The sequence below is a fragment of the Balaenoptera physalus genome (assembly GCF_965194825.1).
Source record: "Balaenoptera physalus genome assembly, contig: HAP1_SCAFFOLD_1150, whole genome shotgun sequence".
In the NCBI taxonomy this organism is placed as follows: Eukaryota; Metazoa; Chordata; class Mammalia; order Artiodactyla; family Balaenopteridae; genus Balaenoptera; species Balaenoptera physalus.
This window is the reverse complement of record NW_028125644.1, coordinates 65,270-87,679: the sequence shown is the minus strand read 5'-3', so window position 1 is coordinate 87,679 and position 22,410 is coordinate 65,270. Positions and strand designations below refer to the sequence as shown.

General features: G+C 39.7%; 1 protein-coding gene across 1 annotated transcript in view; it reads right to left on the bottom strand.

Annotated features, from left to right (window-relative positions):
- Window positions 1–15,838, bottom strand: part of LOC309653773 (ELKS/Rab6-interacting/CAST family member 1-like) — a 182,124-nt gene extending 166,286 nt beyond the window's left edge. Inside the window, 1 exon segment of the mRNA XM_082478558.1 lies at window positions 14,759–15,838. Within this exon segment, the coding sequence (XP_082334684.1) occupies window positions 14,759–14,783 (25 nt within the window). The 5' untranslated portion in view covers window positions 14,784–15,838.
- Between the last annotated feature and the right edge of the window lie 6,572 nt (window positions 15,839–22,410).

Sequence of the window (22,410 nt, the reverse complement as noted above, 5' to 3'; positions counted from 1 at the left end):
TCTTACAGCATTACCCTTAAATCTTAACTAGGGTTCTTATATGTACTTACATTTAAGCTGTTTTCAAAGAACATAATACATTAGCATCTAGACCTTGTGCCCAAATAGCCCTCTTTGGAGCTCTTGTCGAATACTCTAATACATTTTGAACTCCTCTCACTGCTTTATAGAGATTCACAAAACACATGGATCCTTTCTCTAAGATGAAAAACCTCCCAGAGGAAAAGCACAAACACAGCCTCAGCCCACCTATATTGGAGACCCTGTAACCAATCTGACAAACATACAGTGCGTATTTCTCCAGCTATAGCCTTTGGAAGAAATCAATAAAACTTTCAGAAAATTAAAGTGAGAGCTCTTGAAACACTGTAGGAGGTAACATTCATCCTTTGCAAATACCTTAAGAAAACTGACTTCTGAGAGAATCCAATCCCTATTATAAAATAGTCTTCCTTCACCAGTAATGGCAACACTGGTAAAGGCACTGCTAAGCATGGTTGCACTCATCTGAACCAAGCAGGCATAGAACCTAGGTAACAACGCCCACTGGCTATTAATATGATTGAAGCTATCTGTGAATTGGGACTCAGTTGATATTAAGATGTAAAACCCCTGAAAATCTACAAGAGCATTTTCTTCTGGGGTGTTTTATTTCGTCGGTTTCTTTTTCAGTCTACCTTTTAAGGTATTACCCAATCGCCATGTTATGTATGGTGTCTAGCCATGGTACTGATGTTCATGATTCCATGAAATGGCATCTTTGCTTTACAAAGTATCAGGGTTATAACAGAGAGAGTGGTGAAGGACTAAGAAACATACTTTAATAGAGCCAGTTAACTTGCTGGACACTAACATCCAGTCAGGAGCCTCAAGTAACATCTCTGCCCAAAAGTTTCAATTGCTAAAGAGCAAGGGAATAATACCAAGGCCCAATCACAGAGTAGCAAACACCAGGGGCCTGGGAAAATCCCAAGAGAATAGCTTCAATGGCAGTGATTCTCAAATGTTCAAGGTACACAAGAATCACCTGGTGAATGTGTAAAAGCAGTTTCTGAGGCCGATCCTCTGAGATTTTAATTCAGCAGGTCAGGCGAGGTCCATGAATTTATAGTTCTAACACGGCTGGCGGAACCAGAGCTGCTGCTCTGAGGAACCCACTTTGAGAACCACTGCCCCACCACTATTAAATCAGAGTCGGCAGTCTTCTAAAAGGCAAGGTGATCTGCATGTTCATTAAAGTTTGAGAATCACTGCTTTAGGAAATGAGGCAACAGGTTTGTTTGGTTTTTTCCTTCTTCCTGTGATATCAGGATAGGGAGATGGTGAAAAGAGATGTTTTCAAAAGAATGTAAGTGCTTAAATCACACTCTTTGTCATGAAACAAACCTATCTGGCCACCTTGCTCACCTTCCTCAATGAAGCATCACTCACTCCTTCCTTTATCCATCCTCACTGTACCTTACCTAGGGCTCACGAGGAGACAGAGGTCCCATATGAACTTCAGATCTGCATGTTATAGATTTCCCGGGAAAATCTAGAATTCATATAATTGTCTTTCTAGTCAATATAAATTACACTGGCATTAAACAAAGAATCAAGTTTGAATTACATACGTTTAGAGAACTTTTCATGTAAATAACTTCACAAGAAATTCACAGAAGAATATTTTTTTAGACTGATTGGCAACAGGGCCACGACAAGAGCAAGAAATGTCAACAGAGTGGCCTCCTGTGGTCACCCATGTCTCAGAGATGGAGGAAGGAAAGATAGCCTCTTGACTGATTTGCACTGTATGTAATTTTACATTACATGTAATTACGTGGACTAAACCAAGTGTAACACAGAAGACTAAACATGTTATCATTCCATGTGATGAGCCTCTACAAAGAGGAAAAAACAGAAGAAAAAAACACTTTTTTTTCTACTTTAATTTTGTACCTATATGAGATGATGAATGGTCACTAAACTTACTGTGATAATCATTTCATGATGTATGTAAGTCAAAGTACTACACTATATACCTTAAACTTTTACAGTGCTGTATGTCAATTATATCTCAGTAAAACCGGAAGGAAAAAAAAAAGTGGAAGATGTGAATATATCAAGCCTTGGCAATGGGAAAGGCCTAAGTCCACGTGACTAATCACACCTCCTTCTTGCTGATTCATGCTATTGTAGATTCAGCAGCTCCAGCAGCAAAACAGCTTATCTGTTAATAAGCTACAGAAAGAAGAGCCCCAAGTCCCATCACGCACTGCACAAATGTGAGTTGAACTGGCAAACATCTCCCAATCCACCACAACAACCCCTTGCCTCGCTTACCTGAAACTTTCACACATACCACATCTCCCCAATTATTTCCATAATCAGTGAGCCTATTGCTGATCTAAAACCTGACACATACATGAGTAGATTCCAGGTCTGTTAAGTACCAGGAGCAAAGGAGGACACAGAAAAACACCGCATTTAGTCTCATTTTCTCTGAGAAATTCAGTGCGCTGAAAGACAGCACTGGACTGAGAACACGGAACCAAGGTTCTAACACCAGTTTTTCTACCAGATACCTTGAAGCAAGTCACTTGGCCTCTTTCATCTCATTTCTTTCGAGATTACACTACATTATCATTCAGATACTTCCATATCTAGGAGTCTGTGATTATGCTGAGTATCCATGCTATTAGAAAGCCAAAGAAACAGCTACTCAGAAGCACATGGAAAATAACCATCTTGGATGAGACTTAAGAGCTGCAGTGGCACTAGCTCCACACAAGGCATCCTCATCCCAGGTCAGAACTCGGTACTGCAGGCTGCCCAGAAACTGGGGCATATAATAAGGTTTATTCATATGAGCATCCTTCCTAACTTATTCAACCACAAGTCTTTCATGAATACCACCCAGATGCTGAAATTAGGATCGCCATCCTTAGGTATCAGGGATTAAAGTATGATCCAAAGAGTTCAAGTTGCCTCCAAGATGTCTGCAACTGCATGGAAGTTGAAGGCCTCACTCACCTCATTCCCACCACATCCTGCAAATCCTTTTCTTAGAAGGAAATCAGAAACTCCCTTTCTTGAAGACAGATGGGTAATTCATGCACAACCATCTATGAGACTGCCTGCATGGGGCCTCCTTGTTTGAAGACTACAGAGATTTTAAATTAAAAGAACCATCTATGTCAACTCTGCCTAGATGATGTGTTCAAAGGGAAGACTCAAAGCAGCAAACTAGAGGGAACTTTTCGTTTACTTATTTCTAAAAAGCCAAATAAACCCTCTAGGAATGGTTATCTGTCATTTCCTTTCTCAGCACCCACTGTTCCTTCTTCTGGCTGCAGTCACAATTTTTATTTGCAAACCATGACTACCGCCCTCAGTGGACCCATGTCTTCTGTCCCAGGGTTCCTTTTCCTCTAAGAATTTTATGATCTGCATGAATCACTTTGCATAGATAACTAAAATTGATCATTAAAATCTGAAATTAAAAAAAAAAAAAAAACGAGCATGCAACACCCTGTTCTTATTTTGCTTCAAGGATACTCCTACTGAGCTCATGGAGCTGAAAGCTGCAAAAACTTGAAGGATCCTCCTCTCAGGTTGAAAGACTAGGACATGAAGTACCCAAGTATGCCACACAGAGTTCAAGAAAAGGAATACAGCCAGATCTTCCATCTAAGTATCAGGAAGAAATCGGAGGTAGGGAAAAGAATTGGGGTAGCTCAGCAGTAGCCTTTTTCTTAACGTCAGAACCCTGATTTTTATTCCGAAACAAGACTATAAAACAACATTTCCCAGACATTCTCGCATGGAGGTGTAATCATGTGACTGTGTCTGGGCCAGTGACCTGCAAGAACAAGTGTTATGCTGGCTTCCAAAAGGCTCTGGCAAAAGTCCAACTTAATGAAATGAAAATGTCTGATTAGACCTTGACTTGTCCTGACCACTCTGGTCACAGGGAAAGCAGTCTTATTGACTCATCATGTCATTTCGCTCAACTATTAATGCAAGGAGTATCATGAGGAAGAAAGAACTGCTTGCAAATGTACAAAATAAGCAACAAATACCCCTGTCAACAGTATTAAATTATTTCTCAATCACACACTACAGGTTATATCACAGTAGTTACAATGATGGAGGCCACTGGGTCCTCACCAACAAAAAGACTGGTTCTTCCACTTTTAGGACAGTTATTTAGAGCAGAGGTCCCCAACCCCCCAGGAACCTGGCCGCACAGCAAGAGGTGAGTGGCGGGGAGCCAGCGAAGCTTCATCTGCCGCTTCCCATCACTCACATTACCACCTGAACCATACCCCCAACCCCCCGTCCGTGGAAAAACTGTCTTCCACGAAACTGGTCCCTGGTGCCAAAAAGGTTAGGGACCGCTGATCTAGAGGACTACAGGGCACTCAGCGTTTATCAGGAGTCTGTGCTTTCATAGAATCTACTCTTCAGTAAGTCTACAAATCTTTTATCCATGGCCCTAAAAGCCAAAATCAGGGTTGTACTTTATTATCATCAAGGTGTTTAGGAATTTCTGGTGAAAATAAAAGTTTCTACTCATATTAAAAGTGAATAAATGTTTCTGAATCTACCTTTCATCTTTGGTTAATATGTTTCTTACTAAACAAGCCAAATTCATAAAGGAAAAGACAGGTTACCTCATAACACTTTCTTTTCCACTAAAGCAGTAAAGACCCACACTAACACTGCATTTTTTTACTTCCAAATTCTATACATCAGGCTTCTCACAGAAACTTTCACTTCAGCCAGTGGAATACCTTGCAGGAGGCAGGCACTCAAGAAATATTTGTTAAGGTGACTTGAACATAGTAACACATTAGGTGAACATTATAGGAAGTTAGCCTAAGGGCTCTTCACTGAGAAGAAAACAGCTTTTTACCATGTTCTTTATTGCCAAGTGAAAGGATATACATATATAGCCTTGTTCGCTCAAAATGTACCCTCTCCACATCACTGACATCCTGTAAATGGCCATAAATCACAACTGGTCCTTGTCATGAGAAAAACTGTGTGTCAACTTGAGTGTGTCTGCCTTAAAAGACAGGTGCAAGGGTAAAATCAAACATATTTAAGTGCTTGGGAAAGAAACACTGCTCTACAGAAGCAAGGGACTATTAGGGGCAGGAATTGTAAACATATACACCTTTTATAGCAATAGACTCCAGACAGGAAATCAGGATGAGACTGGTCTATCCTGGCATTCATTTCATAGAGTTTAGTTTTGTCTGATGAATATTTAAACCCAAAGCACTGCAGTGGTAGTGCCAATATATGTCATATTTTCAGTTGCATCTCCTTTCTGGACTAGGAGCGCCCCTAACTACTCATAAGCCTTAAAATCCTAATTATCGGGTAGACCAGCGGCAGACTGGAGTGACACGAAATTAAGGTTGACTTTTAAGAAAATAGGCACATGTCTTGTCCTGCTCTATTAGACACACTTTGGCATTTTGCAGAGCCCAAATGAATTACAGAAGAGACACAGGTACTGTTAATACATCACATGCCTTCTAAAAATTCTGGAAGACGTGGGGAGTCCCACATCATTTCTTTGGGACTAGAGACGTTGCCAAGGACTAAAACTGATGATGCATAGAAGGAGAACCCTCCAAAACTAACTCCTCTGCTTTGCTGACCCAAAGGAAGCCAAAGGAAAGAGACTCTCTCACTCCAAGTAACTCCCTAAACTAACAATGTTTAGAAAAAACAAGTATTTTCAAGATGGTTCAGAGTTGGAGGATAGCAGGCAGAGAGTAGAAACTGACTTGGATTTGATTATGGGGTCACGAGAAAGGATCAGAAATGTTCATTTTTAGTTGTTATTACTGAAGTTTTTATAAAATCCCAAGACATTCACTAGAACTTTACTAATTAAGACACGTAACCCACACACAACTAGACTACAAGTACTTATAATACATGTTTTTGGTTTTTGTTTTTTGAGAAAGAAATCTCAACTACCAAAGGTTCACCAGCTGCAGGACTTCAAAGGCAGTAATAGGAGCAATGGTCTCCAATGACTCAATTTGGAAAGAAAAATCTCTCACACAACCCACCCATTAGACAAGATGACATATACATCTACTTCAGGACACCTTACGTTTTGGATGAATAGCCTTGAATTTACTTCACAGCCAATAGCTTGCCAGAGAAAACTTCGAGTTGGATCCTATTACTTAATACACTAAATCCACAGCTCAAAGTCCATCTCACTGGATAACTGAATGTAACTAGCGATGGGAATTAAAACTGAGGATGCCAGCAGCCCTGATTTCACTGTTATTATTTGTACTGTGTGAAATGATTTTCATATTGGCAAGTATGGGATCTCTGAAACTGTGCACTCTTCCTATCTACCATGGTACATACGATTATTTGCCCATGCACGCTCTGAGGGGCAATGTGGTACAATGAAAGGAGCCCTGAGCTTGAGTCAAAACCAGTTCTAGTGCCAGCTCTGCCACTATCTGGCTGAAGACCTTGGACCACACTTTAGGTCCAAGTTTACTCATTAATTTATTTAATAACCATGATCTGATCACAGACCTAAAAGAACACAACATTGCTCAGCTGTAAAAGGGGGGAAACTAGACCTAGTTTATAGAACTGGTGTGAGATTTAAATGAGATAATGGGTGTACTTTGCATCCAAGACACATTGGTGCTAGTCTTCTTCTACCACAACTATCAGGCACTGTGTTCAGTCTAAAACACCACTGCAGGGAGCACACTGGAAGCCCTCATCACGTTTGTCATCGCTGGGTAAAGCCTCTTGCCTCTTAGTCAGTAAAATCCATGAAGGCCAGGATTTTCTTCTTTCTAATACACAGACACATCCTCTGAACCTGCATGTGCCTCAGCACCTAGTAAGCACTTAATAAATAATTGTTGAATGAATAAATTCTCTTTTATTCCTTAAAATAACTCTGGATCAACTAATATTTTTACCATTTTACAGTGAGGAGGCTGAATACTGAGAGAAACTGTCTATCAAATCAGGTGATAAGTCCCTTCCAATTCCACAATGCTATCTATAGTTTTTATATTTTCCAATAGTTCATCATTATATCATTCTTCCTAAATAATTGCTACTTACTCACATTTATTGGTTATTGCTTAAATAATAGCAAGAGTCTCAAACTATAAAATCTACTCCTATCTTTAAGGAAAATAAAATATTTGAACTATAAAAAAAATCATTTGTTTCTAAGAAAACTCTATTCTCACATCTACACACAAACTATCTAATGAGGTTATTCTTAAGAAACTCTTCCAAGTAATTTTCCCAACCTGAACTTCCATATCCTTTTCCCCAAATAAGAAGCGAAATAAACAGTCAAGAGTGATATTAAAAACATGGGGGCAATCCTGTCCCTAAAACATTTCTTCACCAAAATTTGGATTCTTTCACTTTAAGAGCAGCAAGATCATCTTTTTTACTATCTTTCAGAAGATAACTGTAGCTTCCCTAGTCTGGGGCCCTAAATGAGAACGACCTGGGTTAGATGCAGCCAATGTCACAGGGTCTCGTGGCTCTGAATCAGTATTTTCACACACTCCCAATCATAAATGCCCCAGAGACCTCCTATCCCCAAAACGGACACTGCTGTATCTCAAGTTCAGGTTTACAGAATGATGGCCTCCTCCAAGGTCTTCCTTAGAAAACGTATTCCCAAATTTGCCATCTCACCTCACGCTTCCTTCTCCAAAAGCAGCCTACTCTTTACCACTTATAAGTCTTCTCCTCTAGAGGGCTGAATGTATATTGGGGCACTCAGCAGATATTACACTCTACTCCATCAAAAGGATCTCATACATTTGTTTTAATTTAGTAATTAACATTCCTCTAGACTCGCAGAAGTGCTGAGGGCAAAGTCATAACGCTTTTAGTGGCAAAATCAAAATGTAAGCCCAGGTCAGACTTCACATCTAATGCTGTTGCTGGCAGACCCAGTGATTTTGAGACCGAGCAAGATGATTTTATCATTAAGGCATCACCACTGCTGTGCAGGGAATTTCTCTTTCATTACACCTCAGCTCCCTCCCACCTCAAAACGCTGCGTAGAGTTCTAACGTACTCTGAAACCACAGCAACTTATGACAGAGCAGCCATCATGATGACCTGTAAGTCATCAAGATACATATCAACCACTGGCTATGTTATTAATACTTGAAGTATCAAATTTGCTAAGGAAGCAAAAAGGAGCTTCATTCTTCCTCAAGGGGAATCAGAAACCAGTATGTTCAAGAGAGGATTTCCATAGGAAAACCGCCCCTGCCTCAGACAGCACCTACCATCAACATGTTTATGGACAAACACAGTATCAGAAAAACATGCTGTGAGTCTTAGAAACAGCATATGCCTCATTTCATACGGGCTGCTATGGTGCTAGGCATTGTTTTTTGGTTTTGGGGTTTTTTTTTACTGCATTTCAGAGAAATAACCGTAAAATGAAGGCCTATAACCAGCATATAACACAATAAACAACAGCATCAACTTCTGCACCCTTTTTGTGAATGGTTTCCCTATGCTTTAATTGAAAATGTAAGTTTTAATATGCTTTGTGTTTTCTCTCAAAATAGTTTGGGACCAATTCTATTCTAAGACTTCTGTATTTACCATCTCCATCCAAGGTCCAAAGATTACAGAATTTACAAATGAAGGACACCCCCTACACACACACACACACACACAAGTCAGTAACAGAGGAGCTATGACAACAAAATTCCTGAATGACAGAAAGAAACACAGAGGACAGTGGCTTGAAACAGCAATGGTGGTCACCACAAGCTTTGTCCTAGAGTTCAGCTCAGGTCTTTCTGAAAGCCTGGACCAAAAATTCACAAAAACAAGAAGCAGTAACACAGTTCACATAACTTTCCTGAGCTTAAATATATAATAGATCTGGGTAACTGTCCAACCTAGGTTGTATCTTCAGGGAATCTCAAACTCTCATAAAAAACCAAGGTTTCTGGCTCAAGAAAAGGCTTAAAGTTAGAGATGAGCATTGTTAAATCACTGGTTCCTATTCACATTTCAACCCTTGAAATAACGTTTCACTACTTGTCTCAGTCACCAGCGACTCTAGTCTGTCTTGAGAAAGCTCACACGCCTCCCTGGACTCAGCCATCTCCTTCTCACCGACAGGTCAGGTCCAATACAACCAAAGCTTAATTCACTTTAAAAGATATGTGAACTATTATTCAAGGACAGTAGCTGTCTGTTTACAGAAGCTTCATCCACATCAAGGCAGCTGAGTTTGTGAGCTTGATTTTTGTATTCTTCTTTCATTCTGTCAAAATTCAAGCTTACAGATATTTCTACTTTCAGTCTATTCTTTAATAAATGTCCCGCTCAGTGTAAGACAGGACTCAGAGTTTCAATGACATAACTGTATATTTTCCCAAGAAAATTGTTTATGTACCTTTCCATAAATGTTTTAACTTTTTCACCTAGAATATAAAATCCTTGAAGAAAATGTCTGTCTTCTATAGTTTAGCAAGATACATGCTCAACACAATTTCCAAATCACCTTTAGTACCAATTTTAACCATGAAGAACACTGAAAATTCTACTGTAAATTATCAAATATATGGAAGCAAATATATAAATGAAATGCTTCTGTCATTTAGTACAAAGAAGAGAGATACAAATATAGGATAATTTCTCAAATGAGTTTCAACTACTTAATGTGCTACTTTAAAGCATATTCACAAACAACAGAAATAATCAATCTGAAGAACTGGATTCATCTCTATACACAAGGGACATTTTTATACAGTTTCTCGAAGAATTAGCCACACAAGCACAATAGGTACCATAAAGATTAAAAGAAAGTAACTGCATTAAAAATACTTCAGTTTATTAAAAGGAACGGTTCCTATTTTATATGTATACACATCTATTTTTATAGAAAAGAACACATCTATTTTTATTCTAATTTCCATGACTCACTCCCCACCCATTCACCGATGAGATAGATAACAGTTGATCCTATTTTTCACCTTTTAATTTATTCTACCTGGAGAAATAAAAGTCATCATTGTCCTATGTTATTTTCCCTCCCCTTTGGACATTTATCCACTAAATAAACATCTACTACCCACTGCTGTTAAGCAGTGTGCTGGGTCCTGGGGCTCCATCCCAGTCTCCTCCGCTGGTTTCCCCTATTTGCCCCAATTTCTAAGCGCTGAAGTGTCCCAGGACTCAGCCCTGTCTCATCCTCAAGTCAGTCTACACATGCTCACTCGGTGGTCTCAGCTAGTCTCCTGGTCTAATTAGCATCTATCCTATGCTGACCACCCCCATATTTATATATACTGCAGACCTCTTTCCTGGGCTCCAGTTTCACATATGGACTCACCAACTCATCCTCTGCCAATAGATGTTTTACAGATCTCGAACGTTTAACAGGCCCAACTAACTCCAGATCTTCTCCACCAAACCTCCTTTCAAAGGATGAAGTTGATGACAACTTCGTCCTTCTAGTTAGTTAGGCTGAAATCCTTGAAATCATCCTGACACCTCTTTCTGTCATACCCCACATCCAAGCTATCAACAAACCTCTCTTGGAAGGCTGGCCAAGGAGACACTTTGACGTAAGCTTCTGCCCAATCCTGACGCCTCTGCCTCCCTCCCACTATGTTGTTCCCAAGGCCACATGCGTACAAGTATTCTACACACTAAACCCTGTCTGAGTCTACTTCCCAAATGATCCAAATGCTTCAAGTCTTCACTACAAACATCCATTACAATATTGTGCATACAACAGCTTATCCCTACTAGAAATAAAACAAAGGATGATTTTAGCTGATCTATGTGTAGAATCATATAGTTATAGATTCAGAGATTAAGGATATTTCTTGTCTTCTTTACAAGGACACTGAATGCCTCATGCTGCCTTACTACTCTTTTTGTTTATCCTCCATGCAGCAATGAAAGGCTTTAAATAAATCTTATCCATTCAAGTCCAACTGGTATTTTTTCTTTCTCTTCCCTGAGGAGCATCTTTTTTCTATACTACCACTTCTCTATTACTTCAGTTATTCACTGCATTTAGTTGTTTATCTTATTTTTTTCAGAAATATTCCTTCATAACAAGGAGGTGCTAAAAACCTCATTTCACAAGTAGGTATGAAAAAGAAATATCTTGAACACCTTTCCTAAAAAGAAATCTAAAGGTAGGTAATTTAGTACATAAGCCTTTAGGAAAGCATTAGAAGAAAGTAAGGCAAAGTCAAATATTAACAATTTACTGAACATAAATTCTCATTACACAAAAAAGTATCTCTCCTTGTAACTTCAAAATATTAATAGGGCAACACAGCAAAATATCAAGTGTCAGATGCAGCTAGACTACAAGATGTTATGTTTTTATTTTAGAAGTATGATTTTTATTATTGCTGAAACGAGAATTTTAGAAAAAAAACTACCATCAGTTTCTTAACATGTAATTTATTTGTAAAAGTCAACCAAAACAATCTGAATTCAATCATCAGCTCAGGAAGCAGATTCCATGACATTTTTTCCCCCTAAATGCTAAATGACACAGGCAGCGATAAAATATGCAGAGAAAGAACCATGTCACAGAAGATGTGACAATTTTGATAAATGATGATAAACTGTGATGTAGAACAGCCGTTTGTTAAGCTGCTGTTTTCAAAAACATGTATTTTAATGATGATTTTTGCCAAATATCATTTGAGAGAGATATTCTGTAATAAAACCATTGACAAACAAAATTGGTACCTTATTATAAATTAGAACAGAAATGTATTTAAGTTTTCAGCAAACTTGTAATTTTGCTTTAAATGAGAATGCATTTTAGATCCAGTCAGTTCCTTACAATGTTAAACACAGTCATCATCTGACCCAGAAATCCCACTCCGAGGTATAAAACAGAAATTAAAACATACTTTCACACAAACCCTTGTACATGAATGTTCATACAGGCAACATTATTCATAAAAGACAAGAAGTGCAAACAACCCAAATGTCCATCAAGTGACATATAATATCAATAGAACAGAATACTATTCAGCAATAAGAAGGAATAAAGTACTGATACATGCTACAATACGGATGAACCTTGAAAATATTATATTAAGGAAGCCAGTCACAAGAGGCTACATATCACTATGTTTATATGAAATATAAATTCTATTTATATGAAATGCCCAGAATAGGCAAATCCATAGAAATAAGATGTAGATAAGTGGTTGCCTAGGGTTGAGAGTGTAGAGGGAATGGAGAATAATTGCTAATGGATATAGGGTTGCTTTCTGGGGTAATGAAATGTTCTAGAATTGTGCACGGTGATGGCTGCACAACTCTCTGGCTATACACAACCTCTGAATTGTACACTTTAAGTGGGTGAACTGTATGTGAACTACATCTCCAAAAAGCTATTTAAAATGCCAGTTAAAAAGGCCAGTCATGGGCTTTCCTGGTGGCGCAGTGGTATAGAATCCACTTGCCAATGCAGGGGACACGGGTTCGAGCCCTGGTCCAGGAAGATCTCACATGCTGCGGAGCAACTAAGCCCACGAGCCACAACTACTGAGCCCAAGTGCCGCAACTACTGAAGCCCGCGCGCCTAGAGCCCACGCACCGCAATGAAGAGTAGTCCCCGCTCGCCGCAACTAGAGAAAGCCCACACACAGCAACAAAGACCCAACGCAGCCAAAGATAAATAAATAAATAAATTTACTTTTTAACAAAAGGGCCGGTCATGTTGTAGCTGTTTATAACTTGTATAGACTTTTCAAAGTCTAAATCCCTAATTATCAAAATATGTTTCTTACTGTCCACAAACCTCACTTCATTTCCTTACATAAAACCATCTGCCTATTCCACTATAAATACTACACGTAGTGAAAGAAAGTGCTTCTAAAATTAAATCATGTTTTCAAAACAGATTTCTCCTTAATATATTTAATTTTAATGATTCGCATGTGAATTATCCACACTTTCCATTAACTATGGTTAAATTTTCAATCTCAGATAAGTATCCCCCAATACAAAAGCACAGTAACAGGCCATTCCTCTCCCAACACAAGCTGTGTGGACTAAATTTTTAACGTATTAGCTTGAATTTTAAAAAGCAAAATTAAGGAGGCAGATCTGTAAGAAAAGCAAACACATGAAGTCTCAGAATTTTAGAATGGAAAATATTTTCAAGATTGATCCTCTTCAGGACTACCGAAACTTTAATATCTAAGAACTAACCCCAGGAATTTTGTGATATTCTCATATCACCTTACTTTTTAAATTTTTATTGGAGTATAGTTGATTTACAGTGCTGTGTTACTTTCTGCTATACATACCTTACTATTTTGCCTTATTATTTATATTGACATTAAGTTGATTCCTTTCCTTTCTTTTCTTTTTAACTTAGCAATGTATGACACAACATCAGTGAACTTACGGGTTTGGTAAGCTATCTGTCCTAGTCTAACAAACATTACAATAAATAAAAGTTTAAATGGTGATGTGTCTATCACTTAAAAACATCTTGCACATGATCAGTACTACATCTGCCACACTATGGGAAACACTGATCTAGTTTTATCTTCTAATTTTATGGGTGAGAAAGTTGAACTTCCTGGTGACTCTCAAAAGTCTGTGCACATCAGAACCTCCTGGAGGGTTTGTGTTAAAATAGAGAGTGCTGGGCTCTTCCCCAAGAGCGTAGGTCTGGGGTAAGGTCTGAGAATTTACGTTTCTAACAAATATCTAAGTGGTACTAATGCTGCTGGCCCAGGGACCGCCCTTCAAAAACCACTGACCAAAACCTACTAACCCCAAATTAGTCAGACCAGAATTTAAACTAGAACCCAATCTTCTCTTAGATGCTCTTATAATTATATGCTCTATCAAACATGTTTAATGTTGCTGAATTTTATTCACCTTTCACTTAATTTTACTCTTTTCAATAAAGGTGATTATTAAATGCTAAAGATCAGGTTTATACATTTTTAAGACTTCAGAGTTGTTATAAAATAGTGATTAATAAAAATTTAAGGAAAAGAACATTACAATCACCTTTGAGGACCCTGAATCCCTTTTCTTGGTCACATACCCTCCATTAGTCCTTTGAGATAAACATTATCTTCAAGTTTGTGTCTTATCATTCACTTGCTTTTCTTGTTAATTTTCTCATAGCCATATCTCTAAATAATATATTGTTTAGGTTGTACGTTCTGAGCTTTATACTATATCTTTTTATGCTATTTGCTTTTTTATTCAATATGATGTTTTTGAGATGTAGCCCTCGGTTTTTATCAGTAATTCATTGCTTTCATGGCGGGACACTATTTCATCTACAAGAAAACAGCACTAAAATTGTTGACGTTTGTTTTCATTTTGAAAAAATCAGAGGTAAAAAAGAAGTTGCAAAAATAGTACAGAGAAGTCCTATGTATGCTTCATCCAGTTTCCTCCAATGGTTACATCTTACCTAACTATATTACAGTATCAAAACCAGCAAACTGGTTTTGGGATAATGCTTGTGTATAGTTTCATGCCATTTTATTATATATGCAACTCTCAATTTTTAAGTTCTTTTTTTTTTTTCTCGCGGGCCGCCCAGGCCGCGAGACCAAGGGCAGCGGGGGCCGGGCCGGCGCGCCGCCCCCGCCCCGCCTCAGGCCGCCCGCGCTTGGGCCGCCGCCCGGCGACGCGAGGCCAGTCCCACCCCGCCCCCACCCCCACCCCCACCGCCGGCCCGGGGGTCGCTCACCTTCCGCGTTGCCCCAGACCACCATGCCCGGGCACAGCCGCCTCCTCCGGCCTCGCCGGCCCCGCCGCCGCCACACGGTGCCCTCGCCTGGGGCGGGGAGAAGGGCCGGGAAAGGAGTCGCACCGCCGCGCCGCGGTCCACGCTCGCCCCACGCTCGCAGCGGCCACCCTGAGCGCGCCCAATGGCTGCTCTGTCCCTCCCCCTCCGACGGGCGCGCGCGCCGCGGCTCCGCCCCGCCCCACCCCCTGCGGCGGCCGGCGCGCTCCCAGGCTCCTCCCCGCCCTTCCCCACCCGCGGCGGTTCCGGCCCCGGCTCGCACTCCGCCCCGCGCTGCGCGAGTGCCCGCCTCGCGCCTGGCCTCGGGCGACCCTGAACCACCGGCGCGGCGCCCCTCCCAGGCCCGCCCGCGGAGGTCAGCCCCTCCGCTGCACGTGACCGTCTCGCTCGCGGGGGCGGAGAGGAGCGCGGCGCCGGCCCACCTTCCGCATCCCGAGACCCGCGCGCCTCCCGCTGGGGTTGATGCGCTGTTCTCCTCTCTGCGAGTCCCCGCCCCGCGCTGCACTCCCCAGTCCGGGAGGACACTAGTTCAGGGACTGACCATGCTTAATCAAGATCATTCTATTGATATTAATGAATATCTGAGTTACTTCCTTTATTCCCCCCCTCCCCCCGCCAATTAAAGACAATGCTCCTACCTATTAGAAAAATGAAAATCCAAACACTGACAGCCCCAAATACTTGCAAGAATGTGAAGTAATAGGAACGCTCATTCATTGCTGGTGGGAATGCAAAATAGTACAGCCATTCTGGAAGAGAGTTTGGCAGTGTCTTACAAAACTAAACATACTCTTACTATACGATCCAGCAATCGGACTCCTTGGTATTTACACAAAGGAGTTGAAAAATTATGTCCACATCAAAAACCTGGACACAGATGTTTCATAGCAGCTTTATTCATAATTGCCAAAACTTGGAAGCCACCAAGATGCCCTTCGGTAGATGAATGGGTAAACAAACTGGTGCATCCAGATAATGGAATATTATTCAGCACTAAAAAGAAATAAGCCATCAACCCATGAAAAGATACGCAAGAACTTTAAATGCTTATTACTAAGTGAAAGAAGCCAATCTGAAAAGCTACATACTCTTTGATTCCAACTAAGTGATACCATAATGGTGGATAATGTCATTAGTCAAAACCCATAGAACATACAACACCAAGCGTGAATCCTAATGTAAACTATGGACTTTGGGTGCTAATGAAGTGTAAATGTAGATTCATCAATTGTAACAAATATACTTCTCTGCTGAGTAGTTGATAATGGTGGAGGCTATACATATGTGGGAACAGGGGGTACATGGGAAATCCCTGTACCTTTCACTCAATGTTGTTGTGAACATAAAACTGCTCTAAAAAAATAAAGTCTACAAACTTTAAGCTGTACGATGAATAAGTTCTGAGGTTCTAATGTATAGCATGGTGACTAGTTGATAACACTGCAATGTATAACTATAATTTGCTAAGAGAACTTAAAGGTTGACCCCCAAAACATATACATATATATTTATATATTCCTCTTTACCATAAATGTAACGGCTGTGCTCCTGGCTTCTCTAATCTCTTCCAATCATCTATTTTTATTTCTGCTCAGTACCATGCTGTCTTAATTGGTAGAGTTTTATAATAGCGAGTCTTAATATCTAGTAGGTCAAAAATCCCCAATTCACTCTTCCATTTGCTGTTAAGAATCAGCTCGCATGTTCTATGTGGGGGAGGGAGGTGAAGGAAATTCATTTTAGTGTCATAACATCTCTAAAACAATTTGGGGAGAATCACATCTTCTGTAGATTGAAATTTTCTATTGAAATAAGATTTATTTCTCCATTCCTTTAGTTTTTCTTAAGTGTCTTTGTTCTATAATTTTCTCCATATAGTTGTTGCCTATTCTTGCTAGAGTTATTCCTAGGTACTTTATAACTGTGATAATATTATAAATGGTATCTCATTGCCTTTTCTAAATAGTTGTAGCAGAGTACAGAAATGCAATTGATTTTGTATATTGATTTTGTTTGCAGTATACTTGCTAACCACTTTTATTCATTCGAATACTTCATCTGTAGATTCTTTTGGTTTTTCTACAGGGACAAGATAGCCTCAATGACTAGTGATAGCAGTTTCTTCTTCTCCAATGCTAAGAATTCTTCTTTTTCTTCCTGTGTAAGACTTCCTATATAATGCTGCAAAGAAGGATTATCTTATCTTGTTGGTGAAAGGTGTCTTATCTTGTTTCCAATATTAAAAAAGAATGTTTTCAATGTTTCACCATTAAATATCACATCTGCTGAATATTTATACCTTCTAATGATAGTCTGTTCATTTTGTATCATGAATAGATACTGAATGTTATGGAATGCATTTTCTACATCTCCTGAGATTAAATTTTTTTTAAATCAAGAATTCAGTGGGGGACAGATGGATTGAGAGTTTGGGGTTAGCAGACGCAAACTATTACATATAGGATGGATAAACAACAAGGTCCTACTCTACAGCACAGGGAACTAAATTCAATATCCTGTGATAAACCATAATGGAAAAGTATGAGAAAGAATGCATATATATGTAACTGAGTCTCTTTGCTGTACAGCAGAAATTAACATTGTAAATCAACTGTACTTCAATAAAAAACTTACTCTGCATCCATAATGTGTCACACTGTTCTAGACAGTAGAGGTAAAGCAGTGACCAAACAGATGAAAACACTTGCCCTCAGGGAGTTCACCTTGTATTAAAGGAGAACAAACACAATGAATAAATAAAATGCATAGTTTGTTACATATTGATCAACACAAAAGACAAAAATGAAGTAGAGAGGGGAACAGGTAGTGTCGGGAAGGAGGTCTGCAACTTCAAATGCAGTGGTAGGAATGGGTGTCATTGACAAAATGACATCTGGCAAGAGCCTGCAAGCAGAAACAAGAGCATAGGTTGTATGCAGTAAGCACTGCAAGGCAATATGAAGTTCTGTTACAAATTCTGTGAAGGAAAAGTGAATTTCTGAGTAGGTTCACTGGAAAAGATAAATGTTAACATACTATTTTAGTTGCTAATTCCCTATCACAAGCAATGAAGCTTAAAAATCTTACATCAACTATTAAGTAAATTAAAAAAACAGCTGAAACCATTATAACCACCAGTAGTACCAAAGTAGCATTCTTATTAAAAGTATGAAAATAACCATTTCAATATAGAATACAGAAAGATAACAAAAATTATTCTGTTGTTCAAAGTAAATTATTATAAAATTTCAACTTGGGTCACAGAAGCCTATCAAAAAAATAAGTATGGGAAAAGCATAAATGGAAAAAAGAAATATTCACAAGTACAAGACCTAAAACTCATTGTAAGTACTCCCCATAAGTTATCTGACCCAATCCAGGGCTAACACTCTAAAGAAACATGAAAACAAAAAGACAATCACTCAGAGACCAGATGACAGAAAGAGGAAAGGAATCGTTTCAAAGATGTGTTACAGAAAGTTCAAGTACAAAATTTTCAAATTAATATTGAGAATGCAAAAGGAAAAAAGACCCAGCAAGTCTAACTAGCAATGAAATAAATAAGCAAAGACAAAAAGAGAAGGACATCGAAACACACAAGGACTGACCAAAAGAGAATAAGGAAACTCCTAAACCAAAAGGTCACAGAGGTGTCCTATCCAACATTAGCTCATGGGATGATGATAGGTGTTTATGCGGGGGGGAGGGGGGTGAATAGGTCAAAGTTAATCTATTAGATTCTTTATGCAGTACATCTCAGAATCTTTCAAAATGCCACTGTGAATTATGAATCACTAACCTACTTTGGGGGTAGGGTATGGGGGGCACAGAGTAAGTACGCATAAGAATGTAGTCTTTCCCATGCCAGCTCACCACGGAACCCTTTATTTTGGCCAAAAACAAAAGTCTGTGAGAAAAATGTTGTCCTAAAGGATGGTAAGACAGATGAAATTCATAAATCGCTTTGTAGAGTTAAAGGAATGCTAAAAAAAAAAAAAAAAATTTAAGGACTTTCTGGTTGTTGTTTTTTTCTTTTATTATTGGTAGAAAGCCAGCCAAGAATCAGTTGGACTTACAAACATGAGTACATGGATGAATAAAAGATAGAAAAGAGAATAAATCAAAATTCTGATATATTTTACTGAAGAGGATATTTGGATACAAATGTTGTTATGAAGCAGTCCAACTACGCTAAAGTAAAGAAAGAAAAATGCAAGGGTTGTACTCGTCCTAACTGACAAAAGTGAAATAAATCACCAGGATGGAATGGTATCCAACCAGAGTTCTGGATGCTCTTGAGGACGACTATGAATTTGTAGGCAAAGTTAGATAGAATCATCCGAATAGCCCCAAATCTGGCTCCTACAAAGGCTCTGGAGAAGACCCAATAAAATAAGATTCATTGTGGATTTGTTGGAAGTATAGGGTAGGTTGATGGAATTTTTAATTAAGAATAGACTCAGACACTGAAGTAAAAATAACCTAATAGAAGAAACACCGTAAAGTTATAGAATCTATAGATATCTGTATTAATTCTATATCTATAGGTAGATTCTGTATCTATAAAGAGAAATAGATATAAAACACCTGAAAGTTTTTGAAGTGGTAACTAAACTGAGGCAGGAAATAATGTTTATTTAGACTTTCGACACATCTTAGACAACATTCTTCAACAAAGGTTGAAAATATTAAGTCACTATCAAAAGAAATATTCTGCCCCAGATAGGAAAGTGGCTTGGTGGCCGAAAACAAAAGGAAGAAATAAGCAAAATTTCAAATATAGTTTATCTCGGGATTTTAGTGAAAACTAGTCTCATTTGTATAATATTGAAAAATGGAGCACACGGCAAATGTTCAGGTTTAGAAATGAGCAGTGAAATGCCAAGCGCCAGAGATAACCGATGGAGAGTTATTTATTTATTTAGTACAGTCCTGGCAATGACAAGGGTCATAGCCAGTATGATCCACGACATTCAAGGAAGCTCTCCACGTGCCAAACACCACCTGAGTCACTGTATGTGCATGACTTTGTTTAGTCTTCACAACTTCCTACAGAAGTAATTGCCATTTTATTCCATGAGTTTACAAGCTAGACAGTAAAGGCTCAGAGAGGAAAGTAACTTCCCCAAAGATCACTAAGGTAAGTAGGTGGCAGTCATAGGAGCTACTAAATGATAGAGCTAAAATTTGAAACCTGGCAACTGACCCCAGAATCCTTACCTACTTTGGGGGTAGGGTATGGGGGGCACAGAGTAAGTATGCATAAGAATGTAGTCTTTCCCATGCCAGCTGACCACGGAACCCTTTATTTTGGCCAAAAACAAAGCACTGCGAGAAAAATGCTGTCCTAAAGGGTGGTAAGTCAGATGAAATTCATAAATCACTTTGAAAGGTTAAAGGAATGCTAAAAAAAAAAAAAAAAAAAAAAAAAAATCAACTACTGCACCAATGGTTCTCAAACTTGAGCATGCATCAGAATCACCTGGAAGGTGTGTCAAAGACAGACTGCTGGGCCCCATCCCCTCGAGTTTCTGACTAAGCAGATTTTGTGGGTTCCGAATTTCTATTTCTAACAAACTGATGTTTCTGCTCAAGGGCCCACACGTGGAGAAATATGGTCCTAAGCCACAGGTGGTGAAACAAAGAAAGCAAGAGATCACGATAAGAATGGTCTCGGGAAAAGGAGAAAACCTAGGTGAAGAAAGCTGGCGTGGAAATAAGGAAAGGAGGGATGAATCATCCAGTAAATGGGGTCAAGCTAAAATCGCATGGAAGTTTTCCTGGGCCTTTTGCTCCCTGGGTGGGCAAAGAGTCTTCCTGGGACCTCAAACAGCCTACAACTATTCAACCCAGCTTCGGGCACAGTATAAATTTAATGGCAAAAGGATGTCCCCACGTTCAGGATCTCTGTACTCTGGCTACCACCACAAACCTTACCCACTGACAATGCCTAGAACTCCTTTAACAGGAAACAAAACGTTTTACTTTGTAGCAAGAAATAGAAGCTTGAGAAGGAAATAAGTCCTAAAAAGTGAATATATATCGCTGTCTACAGATCTCATTCCAAATGTAAATGACTGCTTATAGATTAACCATAGGTCTAATATAACATGGCATGTCTAATATTCTTAAAATTACAAAAATTCAGTTTTATTACTTTGGAGAGGAAGCATGATGCTACATGAAAGGCATCAAATTTGGTGTTAGAAATCCTATATTTGGGGATAAATGACTTCTGACAAGTCTTTTTTTGTTTCTTTGTTTCTATTTTATTTTTGGCTGCGTTGGGTCATCATTGCTGCACGTGGGCTTTCTCTAGCTGCGGCGGGCGGGGGCTACTCCTCGTTGCGGTGCACGGGCTTCGCATTGCAGTGGCTTCTCTTGTTGCGGAGCACGGGCTCTAGGCGCGCAGGCTTCCGTAGTTGTGGCACACAGGCTCAGTAGTTGTGGCGCATGGGCTCAGTGGCTCCGCGGCATGTGGGATCTTCCCGGACCAGGGCTCGAACCCGTGTCTCCTGCATTGGCAGGCGATTCCTAACCACTGTGCCACCAGGGAAGTCCCTACTGCTCCTTTTTTACGTATGAAGAAAATGTCTGGACTTCCCTGGTGGTATAGTGGTTAGGAATCGCCTGCCAATGCAGGAGACACGGGTTCGAGCCCTGGTCCGGGAAGATCCCACATGCCGCGGAGCCACTGAGCCCATGCGCCACAACTACTGAGCCTGTGTGCCACAACTACGGAAGCCTGCGCGCCTAGAGCCCGTGCTCCGCAACAAGAGAAGCCACTGCAATGCGAAGCCCGTGCACCGCAACGAGGAGTAGCCCCCGCCCGCCGCAGCTAGAGAAAGCCCACGTGCAGCAATGATGACCCAACGCAGCCAAAAATAAAATAGAAACAAAGAAACAAAAAAAGACTTGTCAGAAGTCATTTATCCCCAAATATAGGATTTCTAACACCAAATTTGATGCCTTTCATGTAGCATCATGCTTCCTCTCCAAAGTAATAAAACTGAATTTTTGTAATTTTAAGAATATTAGACATGCCATGTTATATTAGACCTATGGTTAATCTATAAGCAGTCATTTACATTTGGAATGAGATCTGTAGACAGCGATATATATTCACTTTTTAGGACTTATTTCCTTCTCAAGCTTCTATTTCTTGCTACAAAGTAAAACGTTTTGTTTCCTGTTAAAGGAGTTCTAGGCATTGTCAGTGGGTAAGGTTTGTGGTGGTAGCCAGAGTACAGAGATCCTGAACGTGGGGACATCCTTTTGCCATTAAATTTATACTGTGCCCGAAGCTGGGTTGAATAGTTGTAGGCTGTTTGAGGTCCCAGGAAGACTCTTTGCCCACCCAGGGAGCAAAAGGCCCAGGAAAACTTCCATGCGATTTTAGCTTGACCCCATTTACTGGATGATTCATCCCTCCTTTCCTTATTTCCACGCCAGCTTTCTTCACCTAGGTTTTCTCCTTTTCCCGAGACCATTCTTATCGTGATCTCTTGCTTTCTTTGTTTCACCACCTGTGGCTTAGGACCATATTTCTCCACGTGTGGGCCCTTGAGCAGAAACATCAGTTTGTTAGAAATAGA